General features: G+C 32.1%; 1 protein-coding gene across 19 annotated transcripts in view; it reads right to left on the reverse strand.

The window, feature by feature from the left end:
• LOC129908810 (uncharacterized protein CG43867) overlaps window positions 1-20251 on the reverse strand; it is a 276259-nt gene that overhangs the window by 79869 nt on the left and 176139 nt on the right. For 14 of the 19 annotated variants that reach the window (XM_055985584.1, XM_055985581.1, XM_055985578.1 and 11 more), the window contains 3 exons: window positions 8056-8270; window positions 7570-7992; window positions 7234-7516 (listed from right to left, as the gene is read on the reverse strand). In XM_055985584.1, coding sequence (XP_055841559.1) covers window positions 7234-7516; window positions 7570-7992; window positions 8056-8270 — 921 coding nt within the window. The remainder of the gene's footprint in view (window positions 1-7233; window positions 7517-7569; window positions 7993-8055; window positions 8271-20251) is intronic. The other 5 variants (XM_055985586.1, XM_055985589.1, XM_055985588.1 and 2 more) reach the window with 2 other exon arrangements.

Consider the following 20251-nt stretch of genomic DNA (forward strand, 5'->3'; position numbering starts at 1 on the left):
TTTAACAATAATTTCTACCCACTCCACAAGGCAGTTTTCTTCACGACTAACCGACTTGATACTTTTTATTTAGTCCTCTTTTTAATTTCTCTCACTAAACAAAAATAATTATTTTATCATTATTTTAGTTCATTTATATTAATTTTTTATGGAAGATCTTAAACATCCGCATCTGCGTCCGCGGATGTGAAAAAATCCACATCCGCAACATCGAATGATATTTCTACAGGGTGTCCCAAAAGTTAACGTCGAAACGAAAACGGTAGATAGGGTAGGTGGTGAAAGCTATTAGAATAATAATAAAAAAAATCGCAGCCATATATTTTGGGAGTTATGGGCATTTGAAAAAAAGTCGAGAAAATGGTCACCCTGTGACGGTTTTTCATGTTCCGTGACTACAAATCTTAATTTTTCTCATTTTTTTCTTTTGTCACGGAACCTTGAATAACCCTGCTATCAAATGCATTCGAAAATTTTAACTCAGCTGCATCAGTTTTAAAGAAAATATTACTTTTTGACCCAACTTAGTACTAAAAATTTTTGCATGACTCTAATTCAATGAGCGGTAGTGTAAAAAAAATGCGCTACGGAGTTTCGGCAAGTTGCCTTAAAAGTTGGTGTGTTCAATTCTCTTTTCAAAATGGTACAACATTGTTGGGAATATTTTATAAATAACCGAGATAAAATTTTTTTTCTTTAGAAATCCGACTTTTTTTAGGTAATTTTTCCATATTATTTAAGTTTTTGTATTCTGAAAGGTTCTGAAAGGCAAAACTTGAATAATATGGAAAAATTACCTCATAAAAAAGTCGGATTCCTTAAGAAAAAAAAATGTATCTCGGTTATTTATGAAATATTCCCAACAATGTTGTACCATTTTGAAAAGAGAATTGAACACACCAACTTTTAAGGCAACTTGCCGAAACTCCGTAGTGCATTTTTTTTACACTACGGCTCATTGAATTAGAGTCATGCAAAAATTTTTAGTACTAAGTTGGGTCAAAAAGTAATGTTTTCTTTAAAACTGATGCACCTGAGTTCAAATTTTCGAATGCATTTGATAGCAGGGTTATTCAAGGTTCCGTGACAAAAGAAAAAAATGAGAAAAATAAAGATTTGTAGTCACGGAACATGAAAAACCGTCACAGGGTGACCATTTTTTCGACTTTTTTTCAAATGCCCATAACTCCCAAAATATATGGCTGCGATTTATTTTATTATTATTCTAATAGCTTTCACCACCTACCCTATCTACCGTTTTCGTTTCGACGTTAACTTTTGGGACACCCTGTAGAAATATCATTCGATGTTGCGGATGTGGATTTTTTCACATCCGCGGACGCAGATGCGGATGTTTAAGATCTTCCATAAAAAATTAATATAAATGAACTAAAATAATGATAAAATAATTATTTTTGTTTAGTGAGAGAAATTAAAAAGAGGACTAAATAAAAAGTATCAAGTCGGTTAGTCGTGAACGACGTTAACTTTTGGGACACCCTGTATATTTATGACAGTTTAAACAAAAAGTGATCAAAACCAAACAACTGTGTTACTTTACTGCAAATTTCAGTTTAATTTGTAAAATCAAATAATTCAGCTCTCTGATGTTCCTATTTGAAACTATAGGAGCCACGTAAGTCTCCTATGAAGTTAAATCACAGAAAAATTTATTTCAATTAAATATTCTTAATAGTTTATTACGAAAAAACTGCGTTACCAAGATAAACCACAATGTTACCGTGATTTGTAAACAATTCGATCCAAATTTGGGTTTCAAACTTTTAAATGTAAATAATGTTTATTTATTTATTTCAAATCTACGATATTTCATCCACAGATTTTGCTTAGATTTAATATAAAATTATAATGTGCATTATGTATTATAAGGTAAATTAAACAAAACATAAATATAATTATGTTATTCAAAAATATTCTTATAAGTGGTTTGGGATCATATTTAAAAGAATGGTTTTAAATTGATATCTAGGCATAAACAAATCAAGATCTTCATAATACATATTTAATAATCTACAACAGTGAGAAATTGGTTCCCGCTGTCCATAATTGAATCATTTATTTTCAAAACATGATAAGTCCATGATTTCAAATTTTTCAGGAGAAGAAAAAAACGTTCTATTTTCTTTTGTTAAGTGTAGCAAAATGTATAAAAAATATATTTTGTAGAACTTTTACCTAGCTACAGAATATCGTTTGGTATTTACTTTTTGGACCGATTGTTTAAAAGATAAAAAATAAAAACGATTTTGGACTTATCATACTTTGAAAATAAACGAATGTGAAATTAGTTTTAAAATGAATATACAATTTTTTTAAAGCCTCAGTCTATCCAACAATTGCATTTGGGAATAGAATATAATGTTTCGAGTAGTTATTTTACTTGAAAGACGCCTTCAACTTAAGATTTTGAGTCAGTAGTCAGCTTCTCTTTGTGTAGTCAATTACTCATAAAAAAGTTGCTGTTTATTTTCAAAAGATGATAAGTCCGGGACTTTTATAATGTTTTGACAATAAAATTTTGTTTCGCTTAGCTGTAAAATCGAATATAGACTGAGTAGATGCTCCATATTTTGAAGGCAGGTGTGGTTATCCCCCAAGAACATATTCAGTTAAAAAAACGAATTTTGAAAAAAAGTGGACTTATCATGTTTTGAAAATAAACGATTCAATTAGTAGAATGAGGTATTTCAAAAATAAAATGCCTTATTCTTAGTGGTCTAGATGGTGCGTAGATATTTATGAATGAAATTAGATCATCACAATCTATATTACTACAAAGTATATCACGGATGAACACTACACTATACATTAGGGTGTCCGTTATTTCCCAAAGTGATGTTTTCGGGGGTGACACCCCTTAGATCGAAAGCTTAGGGGCTAATTAAGGGAAATTTAGCAAAAAAAAATTTTTTGGAGGTCATTAACCCGTGCCTCTAGGGTCATACTTTCCCCATACAAATTTGTATGGGAAATTTTTAACTCAAACATAAAATTTTTTTTCTCTCGAGTTAAATCATATTTTTTTTTTAATGTTTGATAATTCTGGTTGGAAAACAGTTACTTTAAAAGATCACATTCAAAATTTACCGTTAAAAATTTTTTTTTATATTTTATTTCGGTTTTTGAAATTATTAGCTGTTTTCGTAGTTTTTGCTTTCACCTATCACACAATTTTAAATGCAGTTTTATTGGTTTTTAATTATTTTCAAATATTGCATTCAAAAATTTGTGAATAAATCAAAAATTTCAATTTTTTGAAATTTTTTTTTGAAATTTTTACCGTTTTTATAATAAATAAATATTTTTAAATACTTTACCCTTTCTTGTTTGCAACTTTTTTGATGTAATTTTTTAGGTGAATAATTTTTAAACAAAATTCAATAAAAATATTGTAAACATATCTTTTGTAGTTCGAGAAAAATAAATTTAAACGTATAAAAACGGCAAAAATTTAAAAAAAAAATTAACTCGAGAGAAAAAAAATTTTATGTTTGAGTTAAAAATTTCCCATACAAATTTGTATGGGGAAAGTATGACCCTAGAGGCACTGGTTAATGACCTCCAAAAAATTTTGTTTTGCTAAATTCCCCTTAATTAGCCCCTAAGCTTTCGATCTAGGGGGTGTCACCCCCGAAAACATCACTTTGGGAAATAACGGACACCCTACTATACATTCTACGCCGCGACTCAAGAGTTTGCATTCCGAGTAACAAGCATCTACTTTGATAATTCAAATGAGTTTGTCCAGACAACTGAAATGTTCTCAAAGAATATCTCAAAAAGTTTTTCTGAATTTTTTCAATCCTATCTGATAATTTTTTTGAAGTTGGGTTCCATATAATACAATTATATTCCAAAATTGGACGAACAATAGAACAATATTTTAAGTGTATATGGATCTTTGAAATCCGACGAATTTCGTTTGAGAAAGCCAAGCATAGAGTTTGCTTTCAACACGATGTAAGTAACATGAGATTCAAAAGTAAGCTTGTCATCAAAAATAACACCCAAGTCTTTTGATTCATTGACCCTGCATAATGAACTTCCATTAATATTATAATCTAAAATTATGGGACTATGTTTCCGAGAAAACGTCATAACTGAACACTTAGAAAAGTTAAGCATTAGATCATTAAGTTTACACCAACGTTCAAACGAATATAAATCTTGCTGAGATTCGAGACAATCATTCAAAGTGTCAATGACTTTAAATAACTTGATATCGTCTGCAAACATTAGATAACTTTTCGGATACAGATAACACAGATGGAGCATCATTTATAAAAAGATCAAACAATGGCGGGCCAAGATGACTGCCTTCTGGAACACCTGAGTGCACAATTATAGAATAAGAAATCAAGTCACCTATTTTCACTATCTGCTTCATACCACTGAGATAAGACTTAAACCATTTTAGTAAAGTTCCATCAAAACCATAAGCTTTTAACTTTTTAATTAAAATTTGGTGATTGACTCTACTAAATGCTTTTACAAAATCCGTGTAAACTACATCCATTTGGCTATGTTTTTCTAATGCATTAACCCTCTAATGCATGAATTATGAACGAATTGAAATAAAAAAATTTTTTACAATTTTTTAGACTTATTAGGTTTTGAAAAAAGGTATTACATAACATTTTTTATTTTTTTACATATATATAAATTTTTAGAAACATAAACCATATATGGGTTAGTATGCAGCAAGTCGATTTCCAGCAAAAAATTAATAACCCATATATGGTTTAGTATGCATTCAAGGTATGTTTTGTAAAGTATGTTTTTATTACATTGGACTTTCCTTATTCATGGAATTTATTCAAACTCTTTCTTTCATCATTGTTGCAGAAGAACACCTTCCATTTTCTACACGTACACAATACGTTATCAGTCCGTAAATTTGACATATTGGTGTTTTTGTTTGCCATTCAGGGATATGGTCGATGTTTTCAGTTAGCACTGAATCAACGGCTTTTGCCCTTGGTTGTTGTGAGTGAATTGGAGTTTGGGGATTAGATAGGGCTGGACTTCCGTGACTTCTATATAACTCCCTCAGCTTTGTTTAGTTCCATCTCTGCTTTGATATCCTGCCAAAGCTGAAGGGCATCCTCTTTTTCGTGACATTGTAGGTGTTACATATTTGCAAAAGTGCTCGGAGATGGCTTGTTTGATGTTAAAAAGGGCCAGAATCTGAAGCTAGATCGTCATCACTTCGAAAGCCATCACCAGTTATAGCATTTACACACTTATTTTTTCCAAAGAAAGTCTTCGAATTCATTTTACAAAAAAAAATAAAATTCCCACAAAAATCAGCAATGTAAGTCGCCAACGCATAATAACCCATATATGGTGTTTTGGAAAAAACGCAAAAAAAAAGACAAAAATTATTAAAAAAACAAAAAACAAACTTCGTAAACATATAAAAGTATAATAAATTCATACGAAACTTATTTTTAATTGGATGCAACTTACTCATTTATTATAAAAAAACACTTGAAAAGTTCACACTTTTATTCACTGATTTGCACTTTTGACATGCTCTTGAAACAATGAGTTTATTTCAGAATCACGACTCTCTTACTGATAATAAAAACCGATTAATTAAAGGAAAATAGACATAGTTTTATTAAAGTTTTTTCTTTTTGACATTTGGTGCAATATAACGGGAATAAATCGATATGAAATCGATAAACCATATATGGGTTAGTATGCGGTAGAGGGTTAAAACATTTTTTGGAAAAACAAGCTAAGTTTGTGGAGGTAGAACGGTCACTAAAAAATCCATGTTGGGAGATAGAAATATGATTTTTTATTACGCTGTATAGTTTAGTTTTTATCCAGTAACTTAGGAATAACTGCTAATCTACTTATAGGACGATAGTTTAATATTTTTTTTTTGTCACCCGACTTAAAAATCGGGTTTACAGTTGATATTTTCCAATCGTCAAAAAAAATGCCACAAGAAAGAGATTAATTAAATATAAATTGAAGATTAACACTCAAAGCTTGACAACAATGACTTAACACATTCGGAAAAACGCCATGACAATCAGGAGAAGTCAATGGGTCTAACTCACGAAGTGCAGATACAACGTCGTTTCTATCGAGAAACAAATTACAGCAGTCGGTCATTGGTCATGTTGATTTTATAACTCAATATAGTTTTTCTACTAATTTGTACTTTTTCTTCAAGAAAAATGAAATTCAACCAGAGGGACATTTTTGTATTTTGTGTTCACCCGTGAACGTTCCTGTGAACCCTGGTGGAGAAGAATGTGGAGAGCTTTGCTTCACGAGCGATGAAGTAGTTCACGAGCAAAATTTACGGGAAAATCTTTCACACAGATGAATTAATTCAAATTTTGAATTTTAACATGGGTTTCTATGTCTCCTTTATATTTTTTCGAACGAATGAATTTGAAAATTGAAGAAAAAAAGGAATGTGTGTATTTTGTTGCTTGTTTGCGTATTCATGAGATGAATGAATTTGAAGTGTGTACCAGCGATGAATGTCAAATGTTCACAAGCTGCGATGTGTTCACGTTCCCTTCACCAGAAGTATATAATATCCAGCCCTTCACGCAAAATTATCGTAAGCGCCAATTTTAATTATGAATTAGGGACAACATATAATTGTATTTTTCCAACACTATGAACAAATAAGATATAATTTTTTTGTTTAAATTTAATAAATAAATAAAAATTAAAATTTTTTGAAATCAAAAAAATAAATTTTTTTGAATATTTAAGATTTCAAGGGTTAATAATGTTGTGTGCTCATGATGGCAGGGGGACATGGTTTTGGTGGGGCATGTCTAAACCATCATAACTAACACTTTAGTCCCTATTTAAAAATTATTGATGTCCAACCACTTTCGTACTTAGTTTGATTTATTTCCTTTAGAATAAAACTAAAACTAACATCACATAGTATGTTCAAGAGTATGAGTCAAAACAATACGAAGTCCAATATAAAATAGATCCTAAGTTTTGGCAAATTAGACACTTTACCTAAAAACCTGGATATGTATTATAAGATTATGAGCACTTTCAGTTTGAAGATCGGTTAAAACAGAAAAAACTTTAAAAGGTCTCTCCTGAAAAATAGCACAAGACACTTAACATTATTTTGTATGGGTTCATCGATGTGTTACTCTTGTATCTTAAATAAAATATACCAAAACATTTGCATTAAACATCTTATATGTAACTTACTAGGATCCCCATCGGTCTCCATCAGTTTCTGTACAAGTTGTTCATATTGCGTTCCTGCGTGTGGTCCTCCACCGGATACTACGGTTAGATGATACAACCAATTATCCCGCTCTTGTTTCCCAGGTAGTATTAAATAAGTTGGACCCTGATGGGCTGGATAAATTGAAACCGTTAAACGAGCTTGACTTTGGGCTGGATCTTCACGTTCTTCAGAATCAGAATCGGAAACGTGTTCTACTTCCTCTACTCTAGCGTCACGCATATTTATTTGTCCCAAGGGATTCTTAAATAGAATTTGTAATTTTCTCTTAACTTGTTCTTTTTTTAAGGACTTACCGTTTCTCCTGGAGTTTTGAAATACAGGAACATTTTTCCAAAAAGAACACACCAACACTTCTTCGCATGTCCATTTTTCACCTTTGTTACCCACCCTTGCACTGTTGGTTTCTGATCTTCTCGACTAAGCAACAACTTAGTGGCATTCCGTCGTTGGACATTTTGAAGTACTCTTATCCAATCATCCATAGTTGCATTGGAATCGGCTGTTAAATAGTAAACTTTCTTTCCGGTATCAATTTCAAATGTAGAAGCCCCTTCAGCTCTATTTATTCTACAGACTTCATCTAAAAGAATTTGTCCTTGCGGTTTGCGGTTAATATCATGCTGGCTCTTCCAATAGGTCAGTGAACCATTTTTAAGGACAAACCATCTCTTCCGCCAGGTTTTCAATTTACCACCAAGTTTAGCCAAGTGCCCAGCCTATGTGTTGGTTTTAATAAAAATTTATATGAATGTAAAAATCAAATACAAGTTTTGGCTTACCTTTTCTAAAGATTCAGGTTTACGATTTGGTGAATCAACATAGGATGCACGCATAAGCAAGGAAGGCATTGACGCATCCATACATGTGGATTCCGAGATTGCATCGGGAGGTATCGCATAATCGTCGGAGAGGCCTGATTCAAAGGAAATATCTGAAATTATTGATCCACGTGTGTAGGAAGAACGTAGAGTTCGAGTTGGTTCTTGAGAGATCCCTTAAGTTTTATTAAAATAAATAAAATAAAATCAAATAAAAAAAAATAAAATGCACGACTGGGTCGCACGAACTTGCTCTTAGAGTTAAAGTTGCTTAAATTTTTAAGACTTTTTATATAGAAATTTGGAAAATAAAATAAAATTCGTTTTTTAAAAAAAATAAAATAAAATCTGAAATCAAATTGCCCTCCAAAACAAGTATGCAGTTTTGATTAATATATTAAGATGCATTTTTAGAAAAAAAATTTTCAAAATCTTTAGAGCCGTTTTTTAAAAAACTAATTTTTTATAAATAATTTTTTGGAAAAAAAGTTTTAAAATAAAATTGGTATGTCATTTTGTAGAAATCACTAATCAGCATCTTAAAACAAAATTTCAAAAAAATTCAATGTCCCGTTTTCGAAAATTTGATTTTTCAAAAAAAAATTTTCAAAATTTTTTTCAAAATCCAAAAAATTTTTTCTCGAAAATTTTATTTTTGGTTTCTATTTAAATTATATAAATGCTTCTTCACAAAAAGTTTCGTTGAAATCGAATAAGCAGTTTCGGAGATAATCGGATTTGAAAAAAAAACCGTTCTATGGCAGGTACCGTTAATAATGATTTTCAAACAAAATTTTTTTCATTAGAAGATAGACCTTAGCTTTAAACTAACATTTGAATTTTTTAAACAAAATCGTTGGAGCCGTTTTTGAGATATTTTAATTTTATTAAAATCGGTATATGAAAAGTACCGTTATTTTTGGTCCAAAAAAATTAATTCCAAAAACCCCTCTGGAGAGTCGCCAAATAACGCTACATACCAAGTTTGACATTAATCGGTCCATCCGTTTAGGTTGTAGCTCCTTATACAGACAGACAGACAGACTGACAGACTGACAGACTGACAGACTGACAGACAGACAGACAGACAGACGGACTACCGGGACCCACTTTTTTGGCATTGTCTACCATCGTAATGTCATGGAAAAATGTTATCTCAACTTTTTTTTTGTACGAATGCATAACTTGATACCTATACGCAAGTACCTATATCGCAAGTAAAAAACAGGGGGGTCATTCCGTACTTTTGAAAATGATAATCGAAAAGACGATAATCGTTTCACAGTTTGAGAATCTTTAAAGCTATTTGAAATCATGACTGATTCAATATTTTCTAAACAGTTTATATAAATAAAAGTTTTAATATCCTTAGAAGTCGTATAAGTCTAGGCGAGTTAGTAGTTGCCTTAATGCCTGGGGCTAACACCCTGTTAGTTACAATGTTATTCTTCGATTCATTAAAGAAAAAGAAGTCAGCAGGAGTGGATGGTATATCCAATATTGTACTTCGACATCTACCGCTATTGACATTTATGCCAATCTGTTCAACAACGGTCTGAATAATGCATATTATCCAAAGCGTTGGAAAACAGCGGTGGTACATCCTCTACCGAAATAGGGAAAGGACAACTCCAATCCGGCAAATCACCAGTCGATAAGTCTCCTTCTAAGTATCAACAAAATATTTGAAAAAGTTATCAATAGGGCTCTGTGTCAGCGGGCTGAGGACAATAATATCATACCGGATAATCAATTCGGGTTTAAGGCAGGATATGACACTATTCACGCCGCGTCTAAACTTATATATGATATTCAATGGAACAAATCTAAAAATCAGTGCACGGGTGTGTGGTTGATTTGGAAAAAGCTTTCGACACCGTTTGGCTAGAAGGTCTCTATCTAAAATTAACAAGCCTTAGTATAAGCAAACCACTTTTGTATATGCTTTATGACATGCTTAATGGTAAAACGTCTTGTCAAAAGTGGCAATGTAACTTCTACTGCAATTTTTAATATTAAAAATGTCCTTCAACAGTTAGCGGTGAACTCACCGATTTTCTTTAGTATTTACACCAGGGATCTGATAGGAAGTCTGAATCAGACAACTGCGTATGCCGACGATCTAATTGCGTACAGAACAGCTCCCAAAGTTGAGGTAGTTGAGGACATCAGAATTTTCTTGCAACGTGACTTTTATAAAATTCTGCCATATTGTGATGACTGGAAGTTCAAAATCAACTTTCAGAAATCAGAAAAGTTTCTTTTTAGGACTCCTTTGGCTAGGGCTTCAGGGGATACGCGAAGAAACTGGCGGAAGCTGGCGCTCGCTGGACCACACGGACATCCACTGCCGAGTAAAAGTGTAGTAAAGTACCTTGGCATCTGGCTACACCAATATCTATATTTCCATAGATATATGGATGCTGCTCTGGCCTGGGAGCTTTTGCCATGACGAAACGGCTGTTTTATGGCAGTCGGCTTGACACCAGGGTTAAGGTGAATTGCTACATGGCACTCATCCGGCCGATGATTGTCTATGGATGCCCTAAAATTTTTTTGTGATTTTTTATTGGATTCAATTCTGTGATTTTTAAGAAGCAATATAGCGAAAACCGTTTTAGGATCCGTTCATTAGATCAGAAGTTACAGTCCCATGACCACTTTTTGATAGTTTCGAACCACTGTGCGTCGGTCGCGGGCGCCACACAGTGTGCAATTTTCGCAATCTAGCTGTACTTTAATGAAAAATATATGTCTCCCATATCCAACAAAATTGGTATCATATGAAAGGTAAAACCTCAGACAATAGAATGGCAAAAAAAAAAACAACAAGAAAATAATCAAATTTACCGTTCCACAGAATCACAAACATTAGCTTGGTTCAAGAGAAAAAAAATTTAAAGCTCATTGCTTTTCTTGTGTCACTTTGATAACAGCGTGGTTAAGTAAAATAATAGCTGTCGTGAAGGAAGCGAAAAAGGGTTGCTGTGAGTTTTGTTATTGCTCCCGCTCGCAAAAACACCTGCTGGTCGAAAATTATTTTTTTAAGGCGCCATTGTTCTTCGCGAAAAAAAGGTCGCTGTTTTATTGTTTTATTGCTGTACACTTATTGATCTTGTATCGAGCACAAAAGAACAACAAGTCGACCGACGCGTCGGTCGCAAGCGGCGCTTCGTTCAAGCGCGCTGTCTTGAACGAAGTGAAAAAAGGTCGTGGTTTTATTGTTTTATTCGTTGTTTAATTCATGTTTCAAAGAAGGGCTTTTATTTTTTGTTAAACATTTTTTTTTAAATTTTTTATTTCCATGTTTATGGTCATATTTATTGTTTTATTCTTTGTTTTTAATCTATTTATTTTACTACTTCTATGTAATAAGAAACTATTTTTTAAATGTTTAATTAATAATAAAAACGAACTGTGAAAATTGAAAATTTAATTTTTTATTTGTCTTGGTATTGGAATGTCGTACGTGCGCCTAATTTGTCGTACGTGTATGGGATGGAAAAAAAGTTGATTTTGGTGGTGTTTACGACAAATTGATTTTGGGTAAAAACCCCGATAATTTGAAAACCAAACTAGATGTGACAATTTTGACAACATAAATATGAAGAAGATATCGCACAAAATATTCTATTAAAAATTGAAAAAAATCTATCGGCCAGTTTTTTTTATATATGTAGAAGCTTAAACCTTAAAATGCGATTTCCCAAAATTCCAAAATTGGAAACCACCACTTTGAAGTGTAAAAACGCTCTCCTGAAAATTTAAGTTTTTGGTTTATAGGACAAATAAGAACTCACGTGACGATTTTTCAATTTTCTCAAAAACTAGACGACATAGGAACATAGGTTTTCACAATTTAAGCAGATTTAGGGCAGGTTTGTTCAAAATCGATTTTATCTTTTAATCAAGGATTTTTATATGGAATAATCCTTGATTAAAAAATAATCGACGGTGAACAAAGTGGCCATTAGGAAAATTTTGTATTGAAATCCACAGTCCTTACAAAAATTGTATTAAATGTAATTTTTTAAACGTTTTTTTTCCCAAATTTTGACTTTGAAATCGATTATTTCAAAACTATTGCCTGAAATAACTTGATTTAACAACTTAAATAAAGTGTGAAATACTGACTTTTAAAAAAGGTATCATTCATAAATGTACACGGAGAAAAAAATAAGATGATGCTCACATTAAATTTGACCACCTTGAAATAAGGTATGATATCCGCTTAAAATAAGGTGATTCCACTTAAACTCAGTTAAATTTAATGTGAACTCTTTTTTTTTAATGAGTATGTTCATCTTAAAAAAACCGACTTGCAGTTTACCATACTTATTTCCAACAGTGAGATAGCACGATGGTAAAGTACACTGAGGGAAAAAACAACTTAAAATCAACGAAAACCACAATGATTCAACTATTTTTCGGAATGATTTTGCGTTGAAGACGAAAATTTCAAAATCAAAGTAGAACATCGTTAGTTTTTTAGTGGTTTACCGTTTTAAAACATCTTTAAATCAAAGTTGTTTCAACTTTAAAAAAGCATAAAAAAAAGGAAAAATGGGCAGCCGCTGGGAATCAAACCTACAACTCTTGGGTTACTAGGCTAATGCTTTACCACCGTGCTATATCACTGAAGAAAATAAGAGTAATAAAATTCAACAAAAGCTGAAGTCCGACAAAAATAAAAAAATTCTTACGTTGTTTCAATTTTATTCTGAAGAAGTTTCATATTAATTTTTTCAACATGTCATCTTACCAAAAAACCATGAAGAAATCCGGGTGCCGTGAAATAACGCCGAGCGAAATAACGTCGAATTCCAAAATTCGGCGTTATTTCACTTTACAAAAGCGAAATAACGCCGAATTTCAACATTCGGCCTTATTGCACTTTGTCAAAGTGAAATAACGCCGAGTCCCAACTGAGAAATAAGGCCGAATGTTAGAAAAGTCAGCATAAGAGCAGACGCAAGTTAACCGGTATGGTACCCTTTTTCTTATTTTCAAAGGCATATAAGTCCCAAATTTATTTGGGCACAATGGCTCCCATCCCAATTTGGGACTTATGTCCATCCCATCGAGGTATAGGTTCCAAAAAAGTTTTGGCTCTTATTTCTTATAGGTATGCCTCTTAATTATTCATTAACCTAGATAAGTTTCAAGATGTGATAAAAATGTGGCGCAGGGACATAAGACCCAAGGACATAACGCCCACTCTTTATTTTTGGGAGTTTTGTTCCACTTGAGTGGGACGACATTTAATTTAAGAATTATATCCCACTTGAGTGAGACATTAGCCCAACATATTTTTTATTTAACTGGGACATAAGCCCCACACTTTTCGAAATATAAAATAATAATGTAGAATAACTTTTGTTCTATTTTATTTGCGTTTTGTTTCAGATTCTTTAAATGAAAAAGAAACTTTGAATACAACCAACCTCGCATGATAAGCGCGGGTCATTTTGAAAATTATCTCGCAAATAGGGCGGTCATCACAATACAAAGATAAGAAACGAATAAATCCCACCTGTTTTAATTGGTGGAAGGCAAAGCGGAAAAAAATTTGCTTACATGAGAATATATTTAATTTTCGGAACCCAAACGCGAAGCGGAAAAAAATTTTGCCCACGGGAGAATCAATTTTGAGGTGTGAAAATAAAAATTCGCGCGAATTTTTATTTTCACACCTCAAAATTGATTCTCCCGTGGGCAAAATTTTTTTCCGCTTCGCGTTTGGGTTCCGAAAATTAAATATATTCTCATGTAAGCAAATTTTTTTCCGCTTCGCGTTTGCTAAGTTATAACACAAACAGGACTTAGGCGTATAAATAGTGAAGTATGTTTGTAGGCTGGGGACATGCTGTCCTGCTTTGGATACACTATTGGATAGGCGTATGTGCCAATAGGGTGGGACATAAGTGCAAAATCGAATTTTGTAACTATCCCAAATCCAGTTGGGAAATAATTTTATAATTTGTGAATTCTTCGTTAGTGAGACATAACGTCCATCTTTTATTTGTGGGTCTTATGTCCAACCTGAGTTTGACAATTAATTTGGAACTTATGTCTCACTCAATTGGGACTTAAGTCCACAAATATTAAGTGGCTGTTATGTCCATGGGCCTTATGTCCCTTTGCCAAGAATATGGCATTTCAATACCAAACTGACTACAGGTGGTTACATTGCAATTTTTCCTAAGCTCCACTTAGCAGGATTTGCCTCACCGAAAAAGTGAAATAATGCCGAATCGGCGTTATTTCACTTTGTCATTGTGAAATAAGCCCGAATGTTGAAATTCGGCCTTATTTCGCTTTTGAAAGTGAAATAACGCCGAATTTTGGAATTCGGCGTTATTTCGCTCGGCGTTATTTCACGGCACCAGAAATCCGGTTAACTTAAGGTGCGATCGGCCTAATTCTATGTGGTCTGTTTTCTCCGTGTACTATCCCCCAATTTTTTATTGAAAAATAAAGTGTTTTATTATACATTTATGACACATTTTGTTTTATTTTTTTTTTCTGTCATCATTCTGATGTGATGATAAATCACACTTTCTGGAAAACGTGACAATAATACTTTGTACACTCCGACTCAGGCAGCTTGATTCAACACATAACACGACGCGAGTTTTGAAATCATGATGAGTAAACTAAATTAACACAAATACACATTCTGAATATAAGAACTGATGCTCTATCATTTTTTCTCAGCTTGAAGATATCAATCTTGACTGTTTGATCAAGATATAAGCTAAAGCTGTTTAAGCGGTTTTGTTTTTTATTCAGAACTCTCCAAGGATATAGCCGATATGGTTAGTTAAAAAAGTTTATATCTCGATTTCTATTTGTCGCATCGACAAGATTGAATTATTCAGGCTTTGGGGAAATGACAGAGCACCAGTCTTAATACATATGTATTAAGAACTTGAATTTGTTTTAATTTAGCCTACTCATATTAATTGGAATACTCAAGTTATTCAACCCTCAAAAACCATATCAGGCCGCGCTGTGGGCTCTCGGTCTTATACCAAAAACACAAAATTTCATAAAAATCCTTTTAATAAAACAAAATTTTTGATTGGAGCACCCTAACCGTTTAAGGGTATGGAAAATAGGTGTTTGCTGATTCTCAGACCAATCCTATATGTCCACAAAATTTCACAAAAGTCATTCAAAACAAAATAAACTGAAATTTGGTTGGACCACCCAAACCATCTATTAAAAAATAGATATTTTTTGTTTTAAATTTATTGAAACACCCTAACCATTTAGGGGTATGAAAAATAGAGTTCAGTTCAACCCGATATGCACACGGTTCAGCCGTTTTGGGGGAGGTTGATAAGAAACACCGCGACACAAGAATTGTATGTATTAGACTTGTTGTTGAGACCCGATTTTTGTTGGTTTTGGAAAATGTTCACACACTACAGATAGGTAGTACAGGTAAAATAGGCATTTAAAAGAAAAAAAATTGTTACACTCATGAAACTTGGCAAAAAGTTTGGTTTTGGGATAAGAACCAAGTACAAAAAAAGTCTATAAAATAGGGTGTTTTTTCGCGGACAGGAGGTAGGGGTGAAGGTCAAAAATATACTGACAAAATTGCTTGTCGAATATGACATATGACACATGTTTTCAAGGTATTTTTTGATGCTGATTCTTATGACATAAAAATAAAGTCAATACGATATTTATAGCCGATTGAAAACAAGGGTGCTTGTTTTTTTACTTTAACAGGTAAAATATAACCGAAACCCATGGGAAAAACATGCTACACTGATGAAATTCGGGATGAAGGTTTTAGATAAAGCAGGGACAAAGGATTCATAAAGTTCTTAAAATTATTTTTGGTGAAAGGGTGTTATTTTGATGGGTTAAGTTGTGTGTGAGGAAGGTAACATAACAGCTGACTTTAATTTTATTAGTTTTTAAAACTTGGTGTAAACGTTTTGGTTGGTATAAGAATTAAGAATCTAAAAAGTTTACAAAATTATCTTGAGTGAAAGGCTGTTTTTTTTTAAAGAAATTATGAATTCGGAATTAGTACCACAAAAACTAGGACAAAATTGTTACACCAATGAAATTAAGTAAAAATGTTTCATTTATAACAGAAACCAAGAACCCAAAAAGTCTATACAAATAATTTAGGTTAAAGGGTGTTTTTTTGCGAAATAGGGAAAAATCCGCGATAAGTCCGATAAAATCAATGGTATAAATGGTACCCTTACGAAATTCATTAAATATGTTCTCTTTCCAATGGAAATTACGAATAATGTAAGTCTATAAATTTCTTTAATGTGAAAGGGTGTTTTTTTTAGAAGTAAAGAAAATATGGGTATATTTGAAAAAGTGTGTAGTAGGTACTAAGGTAATAATAGTGGTACCCTATTGAAATCTAGCAATTATGTTACTTTTAAGATAAGAAACAAGAATCTAAAGTGTCTATAAAAATATAATGGTTAAAGGGTGTTTTTTTGAGTGAAAACAAAAATGATGGGTCACCCTAATGAAATTTGGTAAAAACATTGATTTTGGGATAGAAAGCAAGAATAAAGAGTTTTTATAAAAAAAATTTTGGTGAAAAGGTGTTTTTTTCGAAGAGACAGTAAAATCTGCATTTGGTCCCAAAAAGCCAAATTTCGCGTAAAACGTGTAAGAACTTATTTATAAATGTTTAATTTGTCATCAAAACCATAATTAAAATTTGTTTCAGTATATTTCACCCCCTCCCTCTTGTCCGCGAAAAAACACCCTTCCACCCAACTTTTTTTTATAGACTTTTTTTGTACTTCATTCTTATCCCAAAAGCAAACTTTTTGCCAAGTTTCATGAGTGTAACAATTTTTTTTTTATTTCTTAATTTTACTGTACTAAGAGCAAAAAATTGGAAATAAATATTAGAAAAGGTGGAACGAAGTCCGCCGGGTCAGCTAGTAGGTTTTATTGTTCGATATTGAATCAAATTAGGCACCATGAGTCTATTTTGTATTAAAATTCACAGCCTGAACAAAAATAGTATTCAATGAGCTTGTTCAGTTCAACCCGATATGCACACGGTTCAGCCGTTTTGGGGGAGGTTGATAAGAAACACCGCGACACAAGAATTGTATGTATTAGACTTGTTGTTGAGACCCGATTTTTGTTGGTTTTGGAAAATGTTCACACACTACAGATAGGTAGTACAGGTAAAATAGGCATTTAAAAGAAAAAAAATTGTTACACTCATGAAACTTGGCAAAAAGTTTGGTTTTGGGATAAGAACCAAGTACAAAAAAAGTCTATAAAATAGGGTGTTTTTTCGCGGACAGGAGGTAGGGGTGAAGGTCAAAAATATACTGACAAAATTGCTTGTCGAATATGACATATGACACATGTTTTCAAGGTATTTTTTGATGCTGATTCTTATGACATAAAAATAAAGTCAATACGATATTTATAGCCGATTGAAAACAAGGGTGCTTGTTTTTTTACTTTAACAGGTAAAATATAACCGAAACCCATGGGAAAAACATGCTACACTGATGAAATTCGGGATGAAGGTTTTAGATAAAGCAGGGACAAAGGATTCATAAAGTTCTTAAAATTATTTTTGGTGAAAGGGTGTTATTTTGATGGGTTAAGTTGTGTGTGAGGAAGGTAACATAACAGCTGACTTTAATTTTATTAGTTTTTAAAACTTGGTGTAAACGTTTTGGTTGGTATAAGAATTAAGAATCTAAAAAGTTTACAAAATTATCTTGAGTGAAAGGCTGTTTTTTTTTAAAGAAATTATGAATTCGGAATTAGTACCACAAAAACTAGGACAAAATTGTTACACCAATGAAATTAAGTAAAAATGTTTCATTTATAACAGAAACCAAGAACCCAAAAAGTCTATACAAATAATTTAGGTTAAAGGGTGTTTTTTTGCGAAATAGGGAAAAATCCGCGATAAGTCCGATAAAATCAATGGTATAAATGGTACCCTTACGAAATTCATTAAATATGTTCTCTTTCCAATGGAAATTACGAATAATGTAAGTCTATAAATTTCTTTAATGTGAAAGGGTGTTTTTTTTAGAAGTAAAGAAAATATGGGTATATTTGAAAAAGTGTGTAGTAGGTACTAAGGTAATAATAGTGGTACCCTATTGAAATCTAGCAATTATGTTACTTTTAAGATAAGAAACAAGAATCTAAAGTGTCTATAAAAATATAATGGTTAAAGGGTGTTTTTTTGAGTGAAAACAAAAATGATGGGTCACCCTAATGAAATTTGGTAAAAACATTGATTTTGGGATAGAAAGCAAGAATAAAGAGTTTTTATAAAAAAAATTTTGGTGAAAAGGTGTTTTTTTCGAAGAGACAGTAAAATCTGCATTTGGTCCCAAAAAGCCAAATTTCGCGTAAAACGTGTAAGAACTTATTTATAAATGTTTAATTTGTCATCAAAACCATAATTAAAATTTGTTTCAGTATATTTCACCCCCTCCCTCTTGTCCGCGAAAAAACACCCTTCCACCCAACTTTTTTTTATAGACTTTTTTTGTACTTCATTCTTATCCCAAAAGCAAACTTTTTGCCAAGTTTCATGAGTGTAACAATTTTTTTTTTATTTCTTAATTTTACTGTACTAAGAGCAAAAAATTGGAAATAAATATTAGAAAAGGTGGAACGAAGTCCGCCGGGTCAGCTAGTAGGTTTTATTGTTCGATATTGAATCAAATTAGGCACCATGAGTCTATTTTGTATTAAAATTCACAGCCTGAACAAAAATAGTATTCAATGAGCTTGTTTTAAAAAATTTTGTTTGCTTATTTTTAAGTTTGAATTTTATTTCAAAAACAATTGATTGAAATAATATTGATTTAAAAATAAGAATTAAATGTACAATTCTGTAACAAAACTGTAACTGTAACTAGTTTAAAAAATACATCTAGAAAAATAAATCCAAATCCAAAAATTGCATACATTGAATACAATTTTGGAAAATGCGTAAAGTGTTTTGTTACACATATTAAAATAATTTATGTAGAAAAAATGGTTATTTGTAGAAATTAAGCATTAATATTTTTTTTTTGTTTGTGGAGTTTGCAAATTAATCGGTGATTGGAATAAATTAATAAACACTTTTAAAAAATCAAATATTGCATCCAAAAACGAATAAATTCTCCAAAAACGAGACCTATTTAGTATTTACATAGCTATCGTTTGACGATTATTGACGATTATTGAGAAAAAAAAAAACAAAAAACAATTCCAATATCGGGAACCGAACTTTGGACACCCGAGTAAGAGGCAACTACTAAATCACCTAGACTAACACGACTCCTAAGGATACGAACAATTTTATTTATATAAACTATTTAGGAAATATTGAATAAGAATTCACTTAAAATAGCTTTTAAGATTCTCAAACTGTAAAACGGTTATCATCTATTCGATTATCGTTTTCAAAATTACGAAATGACCCCCCTGTTGTTTCCTTATTCATCGCTATTTTCACCAGAAAAAATTTAAACACTGCAAATTTAATAAATAGCTAACACTGTCCCAAGACCGCGCAGTCCTGTCTCACAAATGTTCAATGATTAAGTTCCGACCAATTTTTTGTTGGGTTCTCGCACTGGAGAAGAGTGGGGCATTGTATATATATTCTTATAGTACTCTCATGAAGTAGAATTTTCTATTTTGCGTCGCCACCGCTGGGATCGCTAGTTTATTTTATGTTTGAACCTTATGCAGAAAATTGAAGTGCAGACCTACCAAAAGATGTCGCTAAAGTATTTTCATGGATTGATAGTACTATAGAAATATATATACAATGAGTGGGGTTTTAGCATGTTGTTTGTTGTAGTTTCCCCTACTTGTGGACTGCAATAATAATGGATATTTGTTAACTTTGATATTTTGACTTTTGGCCGCGTAGATCATGCAAATACCTCTATGTGCGGCGCCTTAAAGTAACACCTATACGCTAAAAGATTAAAAACAATTACCCAGACTACACAATTTTTTTTTTTATTTTATTATTTTTAGTCTTCGTTAACTGGATTATAACTATGCTAAGAGAGCGAAGCTGATAAATTAAGTTTCAAAAAATTTATCTTAAATGGACACCTACACCCAATTGCAATTCTAGAGGAATTGCCTTTACCTTAAAAAAAGCCCT

Source organism: Episyrphus balteatus, chromosome 2 (assembly GCF_945859705.1).
Source record: "Episyrphus balteatus chromosome 2, idEpiBalt1.1, whole genome shotgun sequence".
Taxonomy (NCBI): domain Eukaryota; kingdom Metazoa; phylum Arthropoda; class Insecta; order Diptera; family Syrphidae; genus Episyrphus; species Episyrphus balteatus.